Source organism: Balaenoptera borealis, assembly GCF_965194805.1.
Source record: "Balaenoptera borealis genome assembly, chromosome: 8".
In the NCBI taxonomy this organism is placed as follows: Eukaryota; Metazoa; Chordata; class Mammalia; order Artiodactyla; family Balaenopteridae; genus Balaenoptera; species Balaenoptera borealis.
This window is the reverse complement of record NC_138865.1, coordinates 79,442,324-79,468,473: the sequence shown is the minus strand read 5'-3', so window position 1 is coordinate 79,468,473 and position 26,150 is coordinate 79,442,324. Positions and strand designations below refer to the sequence as shown.

General features: G+C 38.2%; 1 protein-coding gene and 1 long non-coding RNA gene across 8 annotated transcripts in view; one reads left to right on the top strand and one right to left on the bottom strand.

Moving 5' to 3' along the window:
• The window catches only part of PRUNE2 (prune homolog 2 with BCH domain), a 258,877-nt gene that overhangs the window by 142,390 nt on the left and 90,337 nt on the right, over positions 1-26,150 (top strand). For all 7 annotated transcript variants that reach the window (XM_082401314.1, XM_082401312.1, XM_082401309.1 and 4 more), the window contains exon 7: positions 24,161-24,319. In XM_082401314.1, the coding sequence (XP_082257440.1) occupies positions 24,161-24,319 (159 nt within the window). The remainder of the gene's footprint in view (positions 1-24,160; positions 24,320-26,150) is intronic.
• The window catches only part of LOC309633125, a 130,493-nt gene that overhangs the window by 26,222 nt on the left and 78,121 nt on the right, over positions 1-26,150 (bottom strand). The window lies entirely within an intron of this gene.

The following is a 26,150-nucleotide window of genomic DNA, read 5'->3' as shown; positions in this document are numbered from 1 at the left end:
CCAACGGGCAGCTTGGTGGGGGAGGGTCTGGGGTTGACCTGAGACATTCTCCTAGAGAACAGCCACTCCTAGGGAAAGCCAACCCAGCTGTGAGGAGCCAGCTAAAGACACTCATCAAGGCATAGAATGGTGGGCAGTATCCTTTGATCTGGTCTCCGAAACAAGGTTCAGGGTAGAGCCGTATGGAACCCTGGCTGATGGGTGAGGAACAGCCATGGTGAATGGAGGTGAGAGCGACGAATTATATTGGCTGGGACTCAGGAGTCAGGGCTTTTTTCCCCAAGGAGGATTAAACAGGGGGGTTCATGGTAGGGGTAGGAGTAGGGTAGGGAAAGGAAGCGAGAGATTGTCCACCGTGTGAGGAACATTGCAGGAACTTGGAAGGCAAGGCTAGGGTACGCCTTTGTAAACCAGACTAGCGAGTTCAGCGAGTTCACGTCAACCCCATGGCCGGTTGTTTTCAGTGGGATGGGAATGCAGGCTGCCTAAGTTTAATGCTGAGTCTGCAGGAGGGCTTGAGGAGGGGCAGCTGTGGAGAAGTGCGGACATGAGGCCGGAACAGACAGCCCCACCCTTGGGGTAGAGAAAGCCCTGATCTGTGTAGTCCTCCCTGGACCCTTTGTCATCCAGCCCGTCACCAGAGACGTATCTCCCCACTAAAGGAAGTCTTCTGTGGTCCACCCTTTATTCTAGAAGGAATTTTCCCTAATCACTCGTCTAGTGCTTTAACTTCAACCCCCTTTATTGCTTTGACCTCGGAGTGTTTGGTTTGCCTAGTTTAAATCTTATAAGGATATTTGCCAACTGAATAGAGGATTATAATAACACAGACCGTGAACTTGGCAGGGAGACACATCTGCAGAGTTGTTTCTTGTTTGGGTGGATAATGACTTGCATTTCGTTTAGAAGGAACTGACTGTTTAACAAATGAGTTGCTGAAGGCACCTCAGTTAACTCTTATAACCACAAGTGCTTATAGTGCGCTTAGATGAGCTTGAGCATTTTACCCAGACTCTCTACAGCATAAACCGAAAACAAATTCATGGTTCTTTTTATTATTCTCTCATTTTCTTTTTGTTGCATTTTTAAACTTACAGATATATGCATGCTTGTTTTATTAAGAAAATGGTATAAAACACATAAAGAAAGAGTAGGTAAATTAGCCTGCACTCACACACCTTCAATTACCTTCCCCCAAGGTAACTAAACAAATTCTGTTTACACAATTGCATACAGACATATGTACATATACATGGAACATATATATGGAATTATGGAATATGTAATTATATTTTTGTTAACAATAGGATCATGCTATATACATTATTCTGGAATTTTCTTTTTTCTCTTCACAGTATGTCAAGTAAAGATCTATACCTAACTCAGTCTTTTAATGTCAAATGATCTTCCTTTCTGTGGTTGAATGGGACGTGACTGTCCTTTTATGGGGAGGGACTGTCCCCACAGAGGGACAGTCAAACTGTTTCCAACTTTTTGCCACCACAAAACAATGTTGCATTAACTATCCTTATAAATATATGCTTACATCGTATTTCTTTTATTTCATAGAATGGTTTTGCAAAACTATTGTTGATTCATAAACTCTCTATTTTTAATATTAATAATGTCAGGTTATTTTCCACAATTTTGTTGTAATCTACACTCTTACAGCTGTATTTGAGAGAACTGCTTTCCTGTATCCTGAGCACCTCTAGACTTTTTTTCCCTTTAAAATGTTAGACAGCTTGATAGAAAAAATGGTATCACATGTGTATTTAATTTGCTTTTTCCTTGGTTAATTGTGAGATCGAACTCTTTGTCATATGTTCATTGACCATTTATTTTTCTCTCAATTGCAAATTTATTTCTTTTTTTTTAATTGAGTTGTCTACCTTTTTTCTTATTGGTTTTTTGGAAGGTTATATATGTTAGGGATTAATAGTTGTTTTGTCATAAGTGCTACAGATAATTTTCCCAGTCCATTATTTGTCTTTTGACTTTGTGATGTGTTAAAACACCACTTTAAAATTTTTTAATTTTATAAAGGAAAATATCTTCTTCATGGTCATTGAATCATTGGGTGTTCTTAATAAGCTCTCCCGAGTACAGGATTATATAAATAGTCTCCTTGATTTTTTTCAAATAGTTTATTTTTTAACTTTTTTACATTTACATCTTTAATCCAGCTGGAATTTAAGTTTAGCATTCTTTCTTCAGGTGTGTAACAATTATGTTGATATCATTTATAAATCAAAATACTCATTTCCCACTGAGTTTGAAACACCAGCCTTATTATATATTAAATTTCTATATATGCTTCCTGGACTCTGTATTCTGGCTCATGAATCTATTGCTGGTGCTATTAGCTGGCATCTATTCCATGATACTCTTTTTGTGATTATACCAAACATATCTTGATAACATCAGGAGAGATCACAACTTACTTTTGTAGTTCAGGGAGGAATCACAGAAAGAAAAACAGTCTTGTGATATTTGAGAACTAACACTGTTAGTGTATTTGATCTAAAAACTGACAGAGAAATGAGTACTACTTACAGCTACAATGCATCTATAGGCCATATTTTTATTGATCAGCAAATGTATTATACTTAATGGAAACTTTTGGTTCATATGCATAAATGTTACTTTAAAAATGTTGATGAGTATAACCTGAGCCGTAAAGGCTTGATTAGAAATCCTCTTTGAAATCTTAATTTGGCCCCAGCTCTGGGAAAGAATTCACCTGGTATGGAGTTCAAACCTTACTAATTTAGATAAATGCAAGAAAAGCCAAAATGAATGTGATATGAGTTAGATTATTTTTTTAAATAAAAAAGTTTTCTTCTGAAAACATATAAAAACTTGAATCAGACAACAGATAACCCGATAACTAGAGGAAATTCGGGTATCTACCTTGATCACTGAGAGATTTCTACTTAAATATAAAAATTTTAATTTTAATTATTAAAATGTTTAATTAAAGGTTTTAAAAGTTATCCTTAAGCAAGTAAAACATTTCTCTTGCAGCGTTTGGGAACCACTAAATGTTTTCAGTGAGAAAACGAATGTAAATTTTGGATAGTCCACCATTTAAATTAATTAGAGTTTATATTAATGAGATTTTGCTTTAATACCTTCTGTCTCTCTCCTTTGAATTGACTCACGTTGGTGGTCAATCAGATGACCTCTCCATGCCTAATTCTAAATTTATGTCAGCATATAATTGGAAGAGATTGCTGCTCTTTTTCACTGAGCAATGGATATTCAATATTTAACGTCGAATTGAGAATTAGTCCACGTCTATAATCCCTCATCTGCAATTCTGAAATCCAAAAAGCTCTGAAAAAAACTAAGATTTAAAAAAATCTTTGGAAATGGTACACATGAACCAGTGTGCAGGGCAGAAATTGAGACACAGATGTAGAGAACAAACGTATGGACACCAAGGGGGGAAAGCAGCGGGTGGTGTGGTGGTGGGGGGATGAATTGGGAGATTGGGATTGACAGGTATACACTAATATGTATAAAATAGATAACTAATAACCTGCTGTATAAAAAAATAAATAAAATTCAAAAATTCAAAAAAAAAATCTTTGGCAGCAAACTCTGACCTGATATTTACAGTCTTTATCCCACTATATACATTTTGTTGCATAAATATTTGTGTGTTTTCAGGGGGCTGCCCTAGCATAATTGTCATTATGTGCAGCATATTACCTTTCTCAAGTAAAAATAAATCCTGAATTACAAATACCTGTATTTTGGAAAGGCTCAGTGGAACTTTTTGTTACCGTTATTAATGAAGGCATTAACGAATATTAATAGCATCATTTATTGAGTACTTACTGAGTATAAAGGCACTGCTTTAAACTGTGAGCTTGAGGCTGTAACTCTTCACATTGAGACACTTTAAGACAGAGTTGTGTTGGATACAGCCGTTATCCCAAAAAGAAACTCTAGCGTTTATTCTCATATTTTCTGTATATTTGCCTATGAGACTTTTCTCTTACCCCTTGTGTCCCTGTTTCAGTTCTGGGATTGGTGTTCTGGGTGGAAAATAGGGTTGTATACAAAATCACATCTTACTTTTCTACCCACAAGTATCTTCTTAAAGGCAAAGAGATGGATAACTTTGCTCTTGGTTCCTCAAAGCACTTGAAGCACTTGTTTTTCCCCTGGATGAGAATAATGGACCATCCTAAGGAATCCACTCATAATGTAATTTGGGCAAGGTCCTTAAACCCTTAGCTCCTCTTTGTTTCAGTTTCCTCACTTATCAAATGAGCTCAAAAGCCAGCTTTACCCATTTCACAGGGTGATTGTGAGGCTCTGATGAGATAATATATGCAAAGGGCTGTGAAAGGTAAAGTGGTCTGTGACACATGATGCCTTTCACTTCATCCCTGTAAAAATATCTTCCCAAAACAAAGTATCTTGAATTCTAAAATATGACAATGAACAATCTTTAATGTTCAGAGTTCTAAACAGAGGTTACCTAGAGTTGGAGCCTCAAAAGAAGGAAAGCAATGAAAGCCAGGAAGACAATGAGCATGCACTGAAATGCATGTCCCTCAACAACCATAATTTTGAGGCCAAAGTTGTCGCTTAGGGACCTGCCATCTTCAGAGTGTCAGTAAGCCTGCAGACCCGCAGTGGTTAAATCAATAGTTAATGATGTTCGTCATGTAATTTGAGTCTCTAGTTTGTTTATGCTAGACCAACTTTATCCATACTCCAAACAAATTATCTCTTATAATTACCAGCCCGAAGATAAATCTCTAAATGTTTTTCTGATGATAGTGCTGTGGTTGGCAGGTGTTAAAAGTGCCTCCCAGGGACAAAGATTGAAGATGAGCTTGGTCCCGCAAATCCTTCAGGCGAGGATGTTGCGCTTTCTATCCTGCCATGTGCAAAGGAGCCTTGTTTGGTGCCCCGTTAATGAAATCTAATAGGCAAAGGTCGTATATCTTTACAAAGAAAAATGCAAAGCTGGTATGTGATAAATGGGCTCCGTGGGGCTCAGTGGACGAGGATTGGGGAGAAAACCCATGTTTAAACAGTCAGCATGGTTTTCTCTCTAATGTTTATGCCTTAAATATCACCCCATAGTGTTTCTCCTCACCTGGTAGAATGATTAAAATAAATACAAAAATAAGAAATCTATGTGTCTTTAGTGCTTTGAACCGCAGTGACTGGTCATCCAGTGTTAACATTAAATACTATCCACAAGAACAAACAGTTTGCCTTAGAGAAAAGCTTTAAAGAAATCCTTTTGTAAACCTAACTATTATCAATGTGTCCATGTCTCTTAAAGGCGGAAGTCTTAGCATTAACCCAAGCATAGAGATTCTATCGGAATACTAAATAATGCATGCAGATGTGCAAGGTTGTATCCAAAATTTTGTGCTGTTTGGAAGTAGGCTGAAAATCAATATGCTTAGAGCTAAAATGCAAAAATAAGTTAAATCCAGAATTATGAAGAGTTAAATAAATCAGATATTGTTGAATTGAATCACTGCTGGTTTTAGGAGAAGTTACCAGTTCATTTGCTGTAGTTGTACTGCTGAGCTAAGAGACAGTTCAATAAATCAACTCAAGCTTGATGGATTCTTCAATTCATTGAAATGAGTGCGTGGAAGAGAAAAGAAATCTCTTAGTATTCCCTCTTTGACAAAAGGGTACGCAAAGAGCCTGAATGGATGAATGGTTGATTAATTTTGCCAGAAATTTTCTTGACAGCAGGAAATGTGTTTTTGCATTACTCTGTTTGCCTGGGATTTATTTGGTAGAATATGAATTATTGCATGTAAATTTGTACCTGAGGCTATGTTGCTAAAGTAGATAGCTCCTGGTGAGGTTTCTGACTATGGGATCTGTCATATTTCTGTATGGTCTTGCACTCTGCACCCTTACGGGTTGCCCTACAGCAGTTTATATAAGTGTCTGCTCTCACTGATGTTAGTAGTAAAGTCGAGCACTGCCAGTGATTCAATATTGAGCTTGGTTTGCATGATCATCTGTGCCCCTCTCAAGGAAGGATGGGGCTGGAGGCAACCAACTGATGATGCTTGATAATTCCTAGACTCATCAACCTGGCAGTTTACTTAGAGACTCTTACCTTTTGCCTTCTCTTCCTTATTTAAAGGTATCTCCTTGTGTTTCTGTTTACAGTAAGCCTACAAATAAACACGTTTCTTAGTTTTATCGTATCAAGAAGGGATACAGCCACACGTGAAAAGACCTAGACTGCTGTCAATGACAGTTGAACTTTGTGAGACTAGAATTAGGGATAGCTTCCCTACTTACCACTTCATGCCTCTTCTATAAAGTACGATGCTGTGCTGCACGTGGGACATTTTCTGGATCATTTTGGAGGGTAGGAAGGCTTGTGGTTCTCAGAGCCTCTACTGGGGCAGTAGGTGATGCTGTACTTGCTTCCCTTTAGACCTCCTTGGCTGCCATATTCAGATGCTAGAATACTGGAAAGCCCAAGGATGAAGCCACTCAAATTATTTAGCAACTTCCTCTTCATTTTGTTGTCCTTCTAGAGGTTAACACAGAAGTTCTTACTTTTATGTAGCAGACCAGAAATTATCTACAGCATATGGCACCATCATATAACATTTTGCCTAATTTTGTAGTATGTGTATGTTTTATTCACATACCAACACCAAGTTTCCTGAATGCCTACCACCATGGTGCTTATCTGTTTTTGAAAATAAATGTTTAGAGAAATTCTTTTTTTAAATTGAAGTATAGTTGATTTAGTGTTGTATTAGTTTCAGGTGTACAGCACAGTGATTCAGTTTTTATATATGTATATATATGGCAATATATATGGCAGATTCTTTCCCCTATAGGTTATTACAAAATATTGAGTATAATTCCCTGTGCTATACTGTAGGTCCTTGTTGCTTACCTATTTTATATATAGTAGTGTGTATACGTTAATCCCAAACTCCTAATTTATTCCCCCCCGCTCCACTTTCCCCTTTGGTAATCATGTTTGCTTTCTATGTCTGTGGGTCTATTTCTGTTTTGTAAATAAGTTCATTTGTATCATTTTTTTTAGATTCCACATAATAAGCGATATCATATGATATTTGCCTTTCTCGTCTTACTTCAACTTAGTATCATAATCTCTAGGTCCATCCATGTTGCTGCAAATGGCATTAGCAAAAATCTCTTAAAATAAGTTTTCACACACACACACCCAACTAGACTGTGAGGCTGCAAAGTAATTTCATCAGCTATCCAAATTTGGCTTCTGATATTTTCTGCTTAGATTACAATAGGAGAATGAAAAGTGATTAAAAGAAAGACAATGTTAAGTTAAATAAGTTTCCTTTTATGTCCATATCAAATATATCACTCAACCTGAAATGAGGACAGATGGCATATTCAAATGTACTAGAATAAAACTCAGAAAACTTGGGTTCTAGTTGCAGCTCTACCATCAAATAACTGTGTGTGATACTGGGACTATTCCTCAAGTTTCTTGAGCCTCATTGCTCTCAACCGTTAAGTGAATATCACTAACTTTTTTCTTGCTGCTAGCTAGAGAATTGAGAGACATCACCTAAGACTGATCATACATGGAAAAGCCAACATTGCTCTACAAACATAAAATTTTACTTTAAGTGTCATAACACTTTTAGGTTTTGATTCTTTACATTTTAACCTTTGTTCTTCCTGGGTTGGTGCAGCATAACAAGTGATTCTAAAGTCTCCCATGGTCAGCCCTCCAGTTACTTCTGCTACTTCCCTGCCCTTGGCTACCAGGAGTCCAGCTGGTGGGCTCCCCAAATTCTTTTGGTGTCTCAGTGACTTTATTTTCAGCCACCAAGGGGCTAGCCACTAGCTGTGACTAATGAGGAAACAAAACCCATCTTCTTTCTCTGTTACTAAAATGTAGAAAGTAATGATTTAGAAGAAAAGATTGTCTCTTGAAGTGGCCTCTGCTCCTGAAAATGTCCACATCTATTATTATAATCATTTAGCAGTTTTTCATAAATTGTAGATTTGTCTCTCTCTTCATAGTTCTTTGGTTGTAAGTGACAGAAACTCAACTCAGATTTGCTTAAGGAAAACAGAACTAATTGCTCTAATAGGTGATAATCCCAGGTAGACCTAGCTTCTGATACTCTTGGACTCAAAGCCAAACTGTATCATCAGAGCTTGTCTCTTTTTCTCTACCTCTTGCCTCTGTGTTGGCTTCCTTCTCAGGTAGCCCTCTCCATGATTCCCCAGGATGGCCACGGGCAGCTTCAAACAAATGTGATCCTTAGATCTCAGGATCTCAGAGGAAGGAAGAAGGAGCGTCACAGAATTCCTGTGAAGGCTCTGATTGGCCCAGATCAGGTCACATGTTATTCCTGAAACCGTTATGTAGCCAAGGGGGTGGAGTACAGTTTGGCTGGGCCTGAGTGACCTGCCACACCTAGAGCTCAGTTTAGGAATAAGGACAGCCCCACACCAGCCACATGAAGTGAGGAGGGGTCCTCCCCAAAGGAAGGGATGATGGACAGAAAAAAATGCATATGTCTACGGCAAACTAAACTACTCTTAAACCTAGTATTTATTATTTATAATATTCTAAGCACTGTGCTAGCATTTTATATTAACTGTTTCATTTAATCCTCTCTATAAACTATGAAGTAGGTATTATTATTCCCATTTTTGGATGCAGAAATTAACGCTTAGAGGCTAAGGAAATTACCCAAAGTTGTGTAACTATAAGTGGCATAGCTCAGAAGCAAATTAGAGTCTGCCTCATTTCACAGGCAGGGGTCTTTATTGCTTCACTATATTATTGTATTTTCTGTTGTAGGTTCAATAATTTTAAAATTTAAACATTTTTTGTGCTTTTATCACCTTCTCCTCTGTCCCTGATAGACCCCTAGCTTCTGAATACCCTTTCATCTTAGATTGTTAAATCACTGAATATCAAAACTTGAAGAGAACTTACAAACACCTACCCCGACCCCCTCATTTCAATAGTAAGGAGGAGAGATCACCTGGAAGCAGAAAAACCAACTCATTTTCTTGATGCCCAGAGTTGATTTGCCATTCCATGCCATAGTACTTAACCTGAATCTCCTATATAAAAGGACTTCAATAAATACTTTGCTAATCAAACTAGCTTCTAGCTACAGGATTCTTTAAATAATTAATATTATCTGTACTTCAGAAAGAGAAAACCTAAAACTTTTTACAAGCAGATCACTTTTAAAAATGGTTTCATGGATCACAAAATTAATAGCAAAAACCCTAAAAGAACAAAATGATACTCGCTGTATTTTACGGTGTGTGATAGGAAATCATGTGAAAATAAGGGCAAATCAGTGAATTCTCTGACCTCTGATGCTGTAAAGAGTTCATAGGATGTCCTGAAACCTTGTAGGTGAGGATTTTAATCACCTCTGACACCACCTTATCCACTTAGACTCTTAAAAATCTAAAGAAAGATCTATGGTTTTAGGACGATTCCAGAGAAACTGTATAGTCAAGAAATGAAGTCAGGGGCTTCTAGTTTGGAACAAGCTTGTTGGTCAGGAATATCATTTATAAGGATTACTTAAGATGCTGCTGTGTGTCTTTCAGATGTTGGGGCAATGCTATTGTATGTATGTGTTGGGATGGTACTGGGGGAGGTTGAGCCCAATGAGACAAGAGGCGAGAAGCTTGCTTCTTTTCCCCTCCCAAGGACTCACACCCGTGGCAGACTCAGTCAGGTAGCAGAGTGGCCTTTCTCAGCAGGTAGAAAAATGACTACTATTATTTTTCCAGCTATCCAGCTGCCTAGCTACTTGCAGAATTAAGGTGCTACTGTATAGCACAGGGAACTACATTCAGTATCCTGTGATAAACCATAATGGAAAAGAATATTGAAAAGAATGTATATATATATATGTATAACTGAATCACTTTGCTGTACAGCAGAAATTAACACAACATAGTAAATCAACTATATTTCATTTTATAAATAAATAACTTAAAACAAAATTAATATAGATGGCAGAGATGGAGAAGAGAAGCGGATGAGCGGATCTGTCTTGAAATATTTTTATAGATCTCCTCTCCCCTCCTCGCCAGGTGGACAGCCAGGCATAGTGCAGAAAGCTGCCCTGAAGCCTTGTCTTCCTTCTCAACTGGGAGGATCCCGTGGCTGGTAGTTCATATGCTGTGTCACACATCTGCCTTGACATTTTAAGCAGCCTATTTTACCCAGACTTTAAGAAATCCTGGTAGTTTTCCGTTGTTTTCTTTGGACAGTGTGTTCTTTTTTTTTTAATTTGCAATTTTATTACTAATATGTTTTTTTTTAAATTGGGGTATAGTTGTTTTACAATGTTGTGTTAGTTTCTACTGTACAGCGGAGTTCCCTGTGCTGTACAGCAAAGTGGAATTCCCTGTGCTATACAGCAAGTTTTCATTTGTTATCTATTTTATACATATTAGTGTATATTTGTCAATCCCAATCTCCCAATTCATCCTACCCCCCTTTCCCCCCTTGGCGTCCATACGCTTGTTCTCTACATCTGTGTCTCTATTTCTGTCTTGCACACCGGTTCATCTGTACCATTTTTCTAGATTCCACATATATGCGTTTAGTATACGATATTTGTTTTTCTGACTTACTTCACTCTATATGACAGTCTCTAGGTCCATCCACGTCTCTACAAATGACCCAATTTCGTTCCTTTTAATGGCTGAGTAATATTCCACTGTATATATGTGCCACATCTTCTTTATCCATTCGTCTGGACAGTATATTCTTTCGGTACTTTTAGCATCTCAATAAGAAGATTCTTTAGAGGGCACGGAAGCCATCTTAGCCATGGTCTCTGCCTACCAACTGGTCTAAGACACAGGGATTATCACACAGAACATGAGTTAGAAACCACTGTTTTAGGGCGTATCTGGGGATAGGGGCAATTGTGGAGCTTAGAGAAATTGGAGTTAAAGGACGTGCTCCCTGAGGAGGAGGAAGGCTGGCATGAGAGGAGCAGGATTTGGAGGGGGAGCGGGTGGAAGGGCAGTGCACTCCTAGCAAGGGCAACCTCAGCCTGTTCCAGATTCTCCAAATTAGAGGCAGAAAATGCATCTCTGAATTGAAGAATGCTGTCCACCTGTCGAGTGCCCCAACTTGCAAATTCACGTGAGGCATTTCTCTAGGAAGTTTCTGTTCAGTAAGCAGTGCTGGGGAGGAGGTATCAGTGTGTGCAACGGGGGTCTCTGAATAGGAGAAAATTGGTTTCTGCCCAAGCTTCTAGGCCCTGGGTGGGCATATTGGCATTGTTGGTGACCTTTTAGGCTGAGAGTGAAAACAGAGTTAAGAATAATAGGGAAAAATCAGGGAGACGGGTAAAGATAGACAGACATGAGCCATGGCCCAGGGACCAGTGATCACCGGAGGTCCTCTTCTCCCTCATTCAGTCCATCTCAGTAAGAGCATCCTGGGAGCAGGAGAGACGATGCTCTTTGAGCCTCACGAATGGACATCTCCAGCCCCAGGAGAAACCAGTCACAGACAAACTGTACATTCTTAAATTAGTTGGGCCTGCTAACCAGAGACTGTGGAGAACTGGGTGCTTGCCTTTGCAGCTGTATAATAAGGAGCTTTAACAGTGGCCTGATTCTACAGTTAGGGCAAATGAAGACAACAAAATAAGATAATTTAAAACTCAAATACCTGCCATATTTTAGGGTTACCATAATGGAGATCAAAGATAACTATGCATATTATTTTCAGGAATCCCAAATATAAAGTTTGGTTTTTAAAATGCCCTATTTACCCATAGCTGACCTGAATTAATACAGTTTTTCTAGACTTAAAAAAACTCTGGAAAATACCTAGGAAAACTTCATTTTCCTGGCATAGGAAGTAGGTGTTTTAGTAAAATCCTGGCTCGCTCTTTTAAATCATCCTGCCTTTTCTTTTAAGAGAATCAAAATGCTGTTTATTTTATAAGCATACCAATATAAACTAAAAGACAATTGATGGAAATTTAAAATTTTTACCAGCCTAGAAAAGGGAAATATTTGGCCAGTTATTACAGAGTATTTGTGTAGAAGTTCCCCATCTCTGATTTTTTTTTTTTTTTAGGTTCCTCCTGCCTCTTAAACGAGACAGAATTAATGATGTGTCTTGCTTTATGCAGTAATATTTCTGAAAGAGTCGAATGTGATTTGAATTAAGTTTGCAAGATTCTCCTACTGTTATTCTCTACTTTTCTTAGTTAGGGCATTTTTGTCCTGCAGTTGACATTTGACAATGTCTGGAGACGTATTTGATTGTCACAGCTCGGAGAGAGAGTTAGCTATTGGCATCTAGTGGGTGGAGACCAGGGGTGCTGCTAAACATCCAACAATGCACAGGATGGTCCCCACAACAGAGAATGATCCAGCCCCAAAAGTCAGTAATGTCTAGTGAGAAACGCTACTCTAAAGTTATCATTTTTTACCTGTTACGAATTCGGATTTTTTTTTGCCAGTATTTGGCCTGCTTATAGCCCTTCTATAAATAACTCTTGTATAAACTGATAACACAGAAATACAATTCTTGTCCCACCAGATTTAGCCCAAATACTCTCTGCCTTGTGGGTAAGGCCTGTAGATAATTTCTAATTTGTATTGAATGCATTTTGATGCCCTACATGTATGGTGCAAATAGCAATGGAAGTTTGACGGTTATAGGGGAGATTTGAGCAGGGGCCAAAAAGAGAATCCCTCACACCAACCTGAAAGAATAAGTATTAAGGAGGCTTGACCTCTTTTTCCTGGATTGATTAGATAGCATTATATTTTTGATTGATTAAGCATAATTTTCATTTTATAAGCTTAACATTTTATAGTTTTTTTTTATCACTCCTCTTTATAATACCCTTCTTAGTTGGGGTGTAAACGTCCATAAAAATGAAAGTTAACTGAAGTTATCTTTCCAGGTATCATGTCTCCCTATGACTTGGGCTTGGTTGGCTGGAAATAAAACAGGGAATTGGGGAATTACCGATGTGTATGTGTGGGTGTTATAGTGTGTATGGATGTGTGTGTGTGAGAGAGAGAGAGAGAGACAGAGAGACAGAGGAGTCCTTTGTGCCTGATAGCTAGGGTGCCCACCTAAAGGTTTAGCTGCTCAACCCCCCTCTTCGAGGGAATGACTCATACCCATCACTCTTATAACAGGTACCACACCTGTATTTTGTGGTCTTCCAGTCCACCTCAATTGCTTGGCACAAGGCTAGGCACCCAACCCAACTGGGAACAACCAGAATTCTTTCTCCAGAGTTTTCAAACTCAAGACCAAGAGGGAGTGAGCCCTGACTAAACCTGGAAGGTCTGCCCTGGAGCTGCAGCCACCCATGTTTCCCACCACATGGAGCATGCTAGTTGGTCGCAGGAGAGGAGAATGAAGCCCAGAGAAGAGGATGGAGAAGCTGAGTGGCCCCCCACATCCCTGGTGACCCTTGTCCTCCGCCCAGCTTGTCCTCCAGTTCTTCCTTTGCTTTTTTGAGAACCCTCCCCAGAGCTTTCTGAGTTTTTCTTAAGCCAGTTTGAGTTAAGTTTCTGTGTCTTGGGGCCAAGAGAGTCACAACAATACAGCGTCCTTACCTGAAAATGAATTCCTCAAGCTCCCCCCACACAGACATCTCCAATGAAAATGAAACCACAGACCCCAGAGTGTATCTGTTTGCAGGAGGGGGTTTATAGTAAATAGCTTAGAATTGCAACAAATGGCACACACAGACTGTTGGCTCTGCATGTGTGCTCTAAGATGGGTGTTTACCCTATTATATTCCAATTTAAGAATGTCATAAAGTTTATCACTGAGCAAATGGAAACCAGCAAGAACAGATATGGATGATGAGAGGTGTGTACCTTGATATATAGATATTTTAGACGTCAAAAGAAATTACTTTCATTGGGTTGATAGCAAAGGGGACACAACCGTATTCCCCACTTAAACTTGGTGATGGTTGGGTATTTTTAGCAAATGAGTTATCAGCAGAAAAGCTTCATTAGACCCATCAGGATATCTGCCCATGAAGAACGAATCCCAAACTGTACTGACAGTTTCCTTGAGCCAAAATGATGAAGCACCTCTGACAAGAGCCATATTGTGCTCCCCATGTGACGAGCAGGAGGAACAAAAGAGACAGTTTGATCTTCATTTGGTCAGGTTAATATTGACACAGCTTAGAGAAATCAAAAGTGTGTGCAGTGTACATGTGCAGCAAGGGCTCTGGAGACTTGACTGGTGGTTTCCATAAATCAGAAAGGGATACCCAGAGAGGAAGGAAGGTTTCCTGCTTTATTGAAATGTTGTTCAAACTAGATGATTTATTTTTACAAACGAAAATAAATAAAGCCATAATTGTTCAAGCTCATGGTTCAAAACAGGCTGATGGGGATTTTTTTTAAACATCTATACACAATTACGGAAATAATTTATTATTATTTGGTAGCTGCTGTGTTGCCCAGATTCTACCATTTCAAAAATAAAACATGCCTAGTGAGTGGATTTTCCATTATGCATAGGTCCTGAGTTATTCATTCCCATATAGAAATCCTTATAAACATACACAAACTTTAATAAAGGAGTCCTTAAGTGGAACAACAGTGTAGCCCTTTTCTCACTGAGTCCTTAAATTCATACTATATTGAAAAGTTTTGATGATTATGGGTCTGTCCTTAAAGAAAATGTAAATTAGGCTGAGCTGGTAAATAAGGTGAGGACGTGTTTGTCTTTAATTGGTTGTGAGCCTCCCCACATCCAAGTATTCTATCTACTATTAACTAATTGTGAGAGGCTACCTAGGGCTCCCTTTCATGAAGTACAGTATACAAGCATCTTTTTCTAGGGCAACTCTCTGTTGGTGTAACATTCATTGGTTCTCCTTATGATGGTGACAATGAGGATGGGGCAGGATGCCAACTTGCTTAATTTCAGATTGATCTGAAAGCAACCCATTTAATTTCAAGAAGTCCTTAACTTACACCTGTGCTTTCAGATGAACCATCTCCCAATCTCCCTCTCATCTTTACCCCTCCCCTCCCCCCTCTCTTTCCCTCCATTAATGAAATGTTTATAATTATTTGTCCCATGACATGAAAGCCGTGGTTTTCAGTACTCATGTGCTGTCTCCCTCTATTCTTGAATTCTTCAACCCAAATGATGACCTTACAAGGATGATTGCTTACAAGATTGTTGGTTTCTTTTCTAATACTTACGACATGCTTGACCTAAATTGAAGCATCTGCAGATTGATACGTTAATTAGTCTTTGATAGTTGTGCCTTTACAAGAGGGCTTTGCTTGAAATAATGGTGATATTATAGGCTCTTAAGATGCCCACTCCATTGGGGTAAAAAAAAATTACCTCTTTTATCTTTGTACCCCCTTCCTGTAATCCTAATTCCTGGTTTCCCTAGGCTTTTGAGCAGAAGGAAAGTAACGTTAGGAGCATCCTTAGATGATGAGATTTTTTACATACTGAATGGTAAAGTGGGGATTCTTCCATTGTTTGTGTGTCTAAGGTATCAGAGCAAGAAAAACTACATGAGGGTAATTCCGGACAAACCGTGACTAGGCCAGTTCATCTGCTTTTTGTGTGTGTACACATGCATGCGCAACTTTTAAAAAGTACATACTGCTGCAAGAAACTTTATAGCAGTTTCTTTGGGCAAGTTTTCAATTAGGCTCATACATGAGTTAATGGTCAGCCTACACCAATATTTTATAGAGTAAATGAGAAACTGGAAATTGATCATAAAGCATGAAAATATTGACTCATCAGAAAGCTTAAGCATCACATTATTAGCATTGGTTAAAATCAAGGATGTGGCTTGCTTGTGTATAGTGACGAGGGAGAATTAATAACAAATGGAAGTAAATGGAGTAGCCAAAAACTTTTATGAAATTAAAAATGGAGTTAGTAATATCTTTCAAGAATTATTTCATTTGAGAATAACATATAGGTTAGAACCTGGGCTCTGAAGTCAGACTCACCTGGGACCAAGTCCTGTTTTTACACATGTGAGCTGTGTAACATCAATTACTTAACCTTCTAAACCCTCCATTTTCTCAATGCAAAACAGAAATAACGTTGCCAACATCATCTGGACATCTTAAAGTTTAAATGAGATGATGTAAAGCATTTAACAGAGTGCTTAATGCAGAAGCAGTGTATGATGAAATCATTTTAGGCAATATACTATTGGTTTAAATGAAAATTATATTAATATGTATATTTGTTATTTATATATTGTAGTATTTTAATTTTCACAAAATCTTTTCATGAAAGGGCTCTCTTTTTGAATGATAACATGTACTGCTTGGCTCTATTTTCAAAATATGATGCATAATATAGTTTAAATAGACCCAGTGAAGTTTTTACTACTAAAATGCCTTGGCTAGCTTATACAAATAAGAACCATAGAGTTTTTTAAAAATAACATGTGGTAAAAACATGGGGAATAACTTTGCTTACCAATTAAAGTGTACAAAAAACAGAATAAATAAAATCTCTTTAATTTATGCATTTTCTGTTCTCATAAATCATTTTCCTGTCAAAATTATCAGACTTTATTATTGCTGAATATTTTAAACATCATAATGGAATTTTGGTAGCATAAATCATGAAGCTTTCAGTAAGAACGTTTGTGTACATACCTCAGCATTTTTCATATATCTTGATAAAATAGTCCTCAGTCTGGAAGTAAATCCATGCAGAGTATAAATGTCAAACTATACTTGTAAATTTCAGTAACTCAGCAATCCATGCTGACCATTTTGCTTACAAGGTAGTTATGAATTGTCATACTATCTTTCTAAGACTCAGTGTTCTCAAAGATGAAGCTGTATGAGCTTGTGTTTTAATCTTGGTCATGATTTTTATACAAGCATCCTACCTACAAATTATATCTACTCACTTGATTTTTCTATTTCCTGGAAGAAGAAAAAAATTTCAGACATAATAAATCTGGGAATAGCTTGTCCATGACATCAGAAAATAATTTATTTTTCTTTTATTTAATAAAAGCATTACTCAATATATTTCATTTGTAATTTGTAAGACAGGCAACTGTTTTGGATTATGTGTGTAGTCCAGAGTACTGGACCTAAATGGAAAGTACTAGCACGAGGAATAAAATCCATTGAATGTGATACTGCCCAGGGTTATTGGTCTTCCTTAATCAACAGAAATTGGTAAGAGGCCAGACAAGAAATTCAGGCAAGGCTTTAATGGGGCCCCTGCTGCAGGAGGGGGAGAGGGAAAACAAGTAACAGGTTCCCTTGCTCGCTTCCCGAAGCAGGGGCGGGGGGCGGAGACAAGCTGGTTCCTTAGGTGGGGTGAGGGTAGGAGTGTGTCCAGGGGTCGGGCCAGAGGGGCGGCTTAGGTAGTCTGCCCACCCCTTTCGTGGTGTCGAGTGCAGGGGGCATGCGCAGTACCCTGCTTTTGCTCCCAACCCCGTTTTTGCTCCCTGCTGTTCAGAAGTGGCAGTTGGGTGTTTTTGGTTTTTTTTTTTTAGTCTTTTTGTATCTTGTCCATAATTGGGCCCCAACTGCCCATGTACACAATTATTTTTAGTCCCTTATAGTTTCTTTGAATTTGGTTGCTCAAGGAGACGTTTGTCCAGGTGCAAGCACTGCAGCAAAGGGTCCCAGGTCCCAGCCTGTCTCAAAGGTAGTATGGCACTTGGAATGATGCAAAAGGCTCTATCCGTGGTGATTTGGCTGAAGGAAAAAAATCACTACACATTTTTCTGTTGCTTTATTTGTGTTGTGGCAAACAGAAGCTCATTCATTGAGTCTAACTTGGAATTAAGGATAAAGGATCCATTAATGAGATAAACACTGCCTGACCCAGAGTTTTTATATCTTATATTACTTTTTAAATGACTTTGCTTCATATGTAACTTCCTCTATCATCTCACATCTAGGAATTTTACATGTGAATCACTTTAATGACTTAAAGATGTGTGTGATTATCATTTGAAAGTTCACAGTATTATAAAGGATATAAGGTAAGAAATTGTAATATGAATATTCAGTTCCCATACCAAGAATTTGTGAAATACTTTCTACGAATCAAATTACTCCCATGAATCCCAAGAACGACCTTTTGATAGTTGAAGAATCAGGAAAGGAAAGGGATTTAACATTTATTGTCTACTATATGCCAAACACTGGGCCTGCTTTTTGATACACATATGTTCTTAGTACTCACAACAGTGTTATGAGGTGAGGGTTTACAGATGAGGAATTTTAAGGCTCAGAGAGATGAGAGAAACTCACTCAAGGCACCCAGCTAGTGAATGGCAAAGCCAGAGTTAACCTCCAAAGTCTTTAGTAGGAACCTTGGAGAGAGCGCCCTAAAATAGTGGAGAGACACAATCAGGTTTTAGACTAGCAATTTGGCTAAATTATGACAACTTTAATATCAAGGTATCTTAATATCCATCATATGTTAATTTCAATATATATTAGTTGAATACCTATAGAAATGACATTCTAATTTTATATGATTATAGAAGTTATTTTCTACTTTACACTATAATCTTTTCTTGTGTCATTAAGTATTCTTTGATAGCATGATTTTTAATAGCAACATAATATTCTTTTATGTTACTGTTCCATAATTTATTGAACCAGTTCTCTATTGTTGGACATTTAGACTGTTTCAAGTTTTAGTTATTATAGTAATAATTCAGTGAATAGCTTTGTCCACAAACCTTTTGTGTGTATATATGATTATTTCTTTAGAATATATTTCTAACAGTGTATGAGAATGCCCATTCAGCCATATTCATCAATTATAGGAAAAGAGAAGATGAAACATTTTCTTATCAGAGGATTTCTTTGATTGTTAATGATTTCAGGTATTTCAATTGTAAATTGTCTTTTACGTTCACCAACTATTTTTTCTATTGGTATGTCTGCTTTTTCTCATTGATTTATAAGAACTCAGTCTCGAGGACATTAAACCTGTCTCTTCTCTGTTTTAAAACAAATAAAGCAATGTAAATAATAATTATTCCATTGAGAAACTTTTGAGTGGGTTTTAAGCAGAAGAATATCATGGTTCTGGTTACATTTTTTCAAAGCTGTTTCTTGGTCCCGTGTGGAGAACTGATCATAGGGAGAGGAGACAAGAATGGCTACAGGGAGACCAGTTGAAGGGCTATCACCCAAGTTCAGGGAAGAGATAATGGCAACTGTGGCTACGACACTAACAGAGATGGAAAGAAGTGAGGGAAGTGTCTGGACTTGAGATATGTTTTAGAGGGAAAGTTAACAGGATTTGCTGATGGATTATGTGAAGAATATGGGGGGAAAAGGAATCGAGAATAATTCCTAGATGTTTGGCTTGAGTAACTGGGTGGATGGTGGTGCCATTTGATGCTATGGAGGAAACTGGGGTGGAGGTAGGTTGTATTTTATTTGAGATGCTTATTAGACATTGATGTGGTGATATCACATGGATAACCAACGTTAGTGTTCAGGTGGATGTGATTTGGTTGTCACTGGCAGATAGGCGGTTTGAAAGCCATGTGACTGGATGAAATCACTAAGGAGAATGTATAGACAGAAAGAAAGGGGTTAGGAACATTTAGAGTTTGACTAAGGGAGAAGAACTAGCGAAGGTGACTGAGGAGTAGCCAGTGAGTTGGGAGAAAAATAAGGAGAGTGCAGTGACAGGAAAGTGAAGGAGTTAAATATTTCAAGAAGGAGGGAAGATCAACCTCATGAGATTCTTGGGAGAAGTTAATTAGAGTAAGAACAGGAAACAGATTTTGGGATTCGGTGACCTGGAAATGATTGATACTTTTGAGAAGAGCCATTTCAATGGAATGATGGGGGCAGAAACCTGACAGGAGGGATTCAGAAGACAATAGAAATACAAATATATGAGCAATGTAAGGAGAGTGGGTTTTTCTCTTTCAAAGAATATGCACATTTAAGGACTCAGATGTTTATAAGACATTATTTAGATCACTTGTATTTCATGTGATGCACTAAAGCTATCAGTGTATAGAATAAAAACTAAAATTTTCAGAGCAATGGAATAAGAAATATCAATAAAATAGAATTTTGTGAGAGAATGGAATTTTCCACTGCATTTGTCCAAGTACTTTCAACCACTAATGTAGTAAATCTGTTGGACACTATCACTATCTTGGTTGTCATATTAGTTAAAATAGAGCCCTATCATTTCTGTTTTCCTGACCTTTGTCCTTATGATCATCGACCTCTTCTTAGGGCCCTTGAGATCTACACCTTGCTTTTGGCCAGGAAATAACAAAAGCCTTTTTCTCCCTACATTTTCAGGTCTTCCTACTCGTTTCAAAACCAGGAATTACTGAAGCAAAAGAACTCGTGACCTCTAAAAATGTTTAATGATCTAATCTCTGCATCCATGAGTGACAAAAGACTGACAGGGAGCACTTTCCCATTCTTCCTAACTGATGTGTTGGAATAGTCTGGGTTTTGGCCAGTCATTTCCCAGGTGTAATGATTAGTAAAGTAACTTCCTAAATTCCATGCAGCAATCTCAGGCTGGGGTCATATTTCAAATGTGGAAGTTTGGATGGTGGGGTTAGGTGGTAAAGGAAGTTAGGATTCCTTTCTTTTCTAAACCTTTGGCAAATTGAGTGGGATATATATATATATATATATATATATATATATATATATATATAATTTTAACTTAAGGTAGGGAAAACATTATGGAGACGTTTGAGCAGATTAACAAATAGTATTTGTATACTCGTAACTAAAACAGTAATTTATCAGGTAGAAGGCAGATGGGAGGAATAAAATGCCAACCTGTGTCTACAGTTGGGTTGTGTTGATGATGAAGTGGTATTTATTCAGGGCCAGCCTAACTTGTCAGCAACATAAGAGCTGTTACAGCACATGACTCCCTGCGTAGCTAGAAGACAATAATAAATTATGTCCTATGCAAACAGCACCGGCATAAAAGTAGAACAAACAGACCCTGCCTCCCGGATTCCTGAAGAATCTTACTCATTCCCTTGTTTGATTCTGTTTTAAACATGAAAATTTTAAACATTGACATTATCCTAAAGCCAGTGAGATCAAATCTGGTTTGGGCAATTTTATTAGGGTGGATAGGACATAGTTGTTGACAGTCTGTTTTGGGGTGACTGTAAAATGTAAGTATTTTATTTCTCTAATATGCCTAAATGCTTCACATAAATCTGTGCTTTATCAATACCTCATGTGATCCTGTGGAATTCGGGGCCACCCAGAGGAAAACTGGGGAAATATTACTCAAAGCAGCTTGATTCTAAGAATCACTTGAGGTACATAATGAAATTACAGATTCTTGGACCCAATCCTGGGCTGCTAAATGAGAACCTCTAACAAAGTGGCCCAGAAAGACACACCCCAGGGTCATGTTTATGATGAGGGTGGTGTGAGGAGCAAGGAGCTAAGGGCCTGAGTCAGTAAAAGTCCCGTGACAGCATTGAGAGAGCCCAGAGGATTGGTTCATAGGAAAATAGATGAATTAAAAATGGCTCCCTAGAGCAGTGCTCTTCATATTTCCATGTGCATTTGAATTGCCTAGGATTTGTGGGAAATGCAGATTCTGCTTCAGTAGGTCTGGGGTGTGACCTGGGACTCCATATTTCTAACAAGATGCCTGACAGTGCCACTGCCGCTGGACTTGAGTTTAGCAAGATCCTAGAGCCATAATTTTAATTAATTAATTAATTAATTTTTTAATTTTTTGGCCGCGCGCTGTGTGTTTGTTACTGCATGTGGGATCTTCGTTGAGGTATGTGGGATCTTTCGTTGCGGCGTGTGGGCTTCTTTCTAGTTGTGGCGTGCGGGCTCAGTAGTTGTGGCACATGGGCTTAGTTGCCCCACAGCATGTGGCATCTTAGTTCCCCAACCAGGGGTCAAACCCGCGTCCCCTGCATTGGAAGGCGGATTCTTTACCACTAGACCACCACGGAAGTCCCTAACACAGACAAATCCAAACAGGTTGGAGCTCAGCCAACATTTTTGAATAGCAAATGCTCCACAAGTATGGCTTTGAATAATGCTTATTCTACTGAATCTTAATCTTGTGCTGAGGTACCAGTAAAACCAGCCTTCTCTTGTTTGAGTGACCTAGCTCGGAGTGTCGTGATAATTGTTATTGTATGTGAAAATCTCTTAGAAATGGTGTGTCTTCTTTCAAGCGTTTATAAATATGTTGGGGGGGATAAGTTTATGTACATAATGAAAAAAATATTTTGAAAGGAAAATTGTAAGTCTTCTTGTGCCAAAGCCTTCAGTCACTGGAGATAAGATGTACGTGGAGTTGTCCATTATTGTTTTCCTTTGGGACCATGTCTTCATTTACAATTCTTAATGGCAAAACCTCAGCATTGAGGTTCTTGATGGTTAATACCAATGATGATTTGAAATAATTTTATCTATTGAATGCACATTGTGTATAATAGGAGGTCCAATTTTTTTTTTAAAAAGCTCACTCTAAATATCTACTTCTTTTGTGGGTGAATTAATTTTTTTGAAGTACCTATTTAAAGATTATTATTATTATGACACTTGGACAATAAAAGCATGAAAGCTGACCGTGTGCATACTTCCAAATCTATTGTATTTGAGCATGATAAATTTCATTACCAAGTCAGTGCGATAGATCCTTTGAATTCATCAGCAATGTATCCTGAGATCTTTGTGAATTCCCATGTGCACCTTGTAACTGAAGATGCCTAATGAGAGTAGTGGCCTCAGGAGTGGACAATAAGGCTCCTAGAGGCATGGAAGCTGGTGATGGGCTGGGCCCGCCCAACTGCCAGGTTTCTTGTGTGCCCTCTCGGGAACCTCATCGACCTTGAGATTTGGCTCAGCAGAATTACAGAGTACATGTATTATGGCAATTTTAAGTGGCTGGTAAATAGTCTAAGCCACAAATATCAAATCCACAAGTGTCAAAGAGCTACCATATACAAACATTAATCTGGACGTGAAAAAAATCTGCACCTATATGCACTGCACTGTTTAGTTCTTCATAATGGTTATCTGAGGAGGAGGTACGTGGTACTTCCACTTCCTACGGGACACATTTCTGTACTGCTTTAATGTTTTACCAGTGGCATGCATAATTCTGATGACTTTGTAAGCAGAAAAAAATTAGAATTCTTTATATCTCTTGAATGCACATCACAGTGATTTTCACTGAGTAGAGCAGTGGACTGTCAGTTGATGATTATATGATTGTCATTTACATGTGCTATTATATATATATACACTATGATAAAGGATTATGTAGCACAGGTTGATTTTGTATATATGTCTCTCCAGTCATTCAACAAACTTTTCTTGAGCAACTAGTTAGTATATGCCATGCATTATGCTAGGGGCTAAGATACGGTCTTCAGTGTTTTTTTTTTTTTTTTAAGAAAGAGAGACAACCATGCTGACAAAGTGGTTCTCATTGTAGTTAATAAAACTCGAAAAGGCCAGAACATTTCCACAGATGATGTGAGCCACAGGTCTGGGTACTCTGCGGTAATGGGTCCCTTTTCCACAGTTATTCATTCCTCCTTAGCTACCACTTAGAGCAAGCAGATCTGACATCACATCCCTAACACAAATCTCCTAGACTTCTACACTGGAATAAAAGGCATTCAGTAGACTCAGCTAAATCCATCTTTAGGAATTCTGCTTGGAGTTAATGATAACCATTAGAAAACAATTATAGAAAAGAACAATAACTTCCTCCTATTTTTCTAGTGGGTTGTATCAATGATAATATTCAGCAGACATTCCTATGTCCTTTGAACAATAAAAGGAAAAGTATGTTTTACAAAGTCAGTATTTGAATAAACATTTTAGGAAAAAGGTGTTAAGCTATTTGTTCCTCTCTAAACTATTCTTAATAATAACAGCAAAGATGCCTTCCTTTCCTGGTTTAGGAAAACAAAACAAAAAAAGCAAAAGTATATTTTAAGCCATAGCATGAAAATTTCCAAACTTTCTCAAAGCAAAGTGTTTATTTCATTTGCATCTAATAATAAGTATCAGTGGTAATACATCCTAAGAGTGGACAAATTTGTGGCACAACTCCCCAGAGCTGGGCAGTTTGACATTAATATCAAATTGACTGTTGTTTCAGGACTGTACGTTTCACAGCAGTATCACCAGTGATTTGAAAGCATTCTCAGACAAGTTCGGTTTTGATGTCCTCATCCTCTTGGCCAACTACCTGTCAGAGGAGCAGCAGCCCAGACGACAGATCGCTGTGTACTCTGAGAACCTAGAGCTGTGCAGTCAGGTAAGGACCTCCTTGACCCAGCACATTTCACTGCATCCCCTCCTGCTGGCTCTCAGAACATGTGGTGGAAGACGGCCATGGACTGGTGACTTAAAGAAATTGGTCCAAGAGATAAGGTCCTAGAGTTTGAGTTTTAAGAAATGTTGGGGGTATTCTGCACATGTTAATTATTTATTTATTTATTTATTTATTTATCAGTGCTTAAATTCAGATTTTTAGTTTTTAGTTTTGATGCTGTATTACCAAAAAATCATCTAAATAGAATTGTCAATGAGATAAAAGTTGGCCTTTTTTTTTTTAATTGAGGAATAATTGACAGATAACATTATATTTCGAGTGTACAATATAATGATTCAATGTTTGTATATGTTGTGAAATAATCACCACAATAAGTCCAGTTAACATCCATGACCATACATAATGACAGTTTTTTTCTTGAGATGAGGACTATTCTGTACTCTCTTAGCAGCTTTCAAATCTGCAGTACAGTATTATTAACTATAGTCTCCATGCGGTACATGACATCTCCATGACTTGTTTATTTTATAACTGGAAGTTTGTACCTTTTGACTCCCTTCACTCCACATAGGGGCATTTTAAAAGAGCCCCATAACCATTTCTTTTCTAGGCTAAATTCATAAAGAGAAAGATCATATCTTTTTTACCCAATAAGGGCTAGTCCTCCTTTGGGTACCGTTTTCCTTGAGGACTGCTACCTGGTGATAACAAAGTTTAGTCCCTGACTAAACATCTGTTTGTTGTCCAGTGTTTAGTAACTGTGATCTGAAGCTTTAATCCAAGTTAGTTTTTTGACTACAACCACCCTGACACCTTGGATATGTCTTGAGAAAAACATTCATATATGTTAAAAAAAATAAAAAACAAAACAAAAACGTTTTTCTCCAGGTACTAAAATTCTGATTGGGTAATCAGTCAGATCTTCTTGGTTGAGAACAGAGTCTTTTAACCCAAGGCTTTGGAAATATAAGAAATAGACAACATTAATGAAAATAGGGCAGTGGGTATGCCAAAGCAGGTGTATTTAATAACTAATATGAGAACATATGTAATTCATTATAATATGGATGACATGGACATAGAACGGTTTCATCACTTATCTTTCCTCACTAATGGATTAGACAACTGGTCTGCCCACAGGTGGCTAGAGGTGAAGTCTCAACTCCCTTCTTTGACATCCTCACTTTCTGTCCCCCAAGAGATCCATTTCTTGATATATGACTGAAGTCACTCTCCAGCCTCTCTGTGCCCTCTCAAGTCCAGATATGAATGAGCCCCCTTCTCCTGCTGCAGATGCTTTTGGTACCCTTCTGACCCACATACATCTGTGAATTGCATCACCAGCCTGTGGCTTTTTTAGTGCTTTGCTCTGCACTGAGTTTCAAAGCTGAATTTTATCTTTGGTCACGGGTTTCCTAGGGACAGGACTTAGGTCTCCTAAGCCTCCAATACAGTGGTTTTCAAATCACTTTTTGTAGCAAATCAATCTAAAAATTGGTTAATCTAAAACAGACAGAAGTAGAAGAGTGGATGAAGAGGTTAGAAGCCCTTGAGTTGACTCCACCCTGTCTCTCCTCAGCCCCCACCCCAACCCTCCCCACCCATTTGCCCAAGAGACATCTCCTTGAAATCTTGAGCAACACAAAGTCAAGACTGCTCTAGAGGAATCCTTCTTTGGCCATGTGGTCACAGTTGGTTAAGGGTCAGCCTTTGCAGCTTGACTGCCTGAGTTCAAAATGTGGCTCCATCCCTTGTTAGCTGTGTGTTGTTGGTCAAGTTATTTAAGCTTCCTGTCTCTCTATTTCCTCACTGG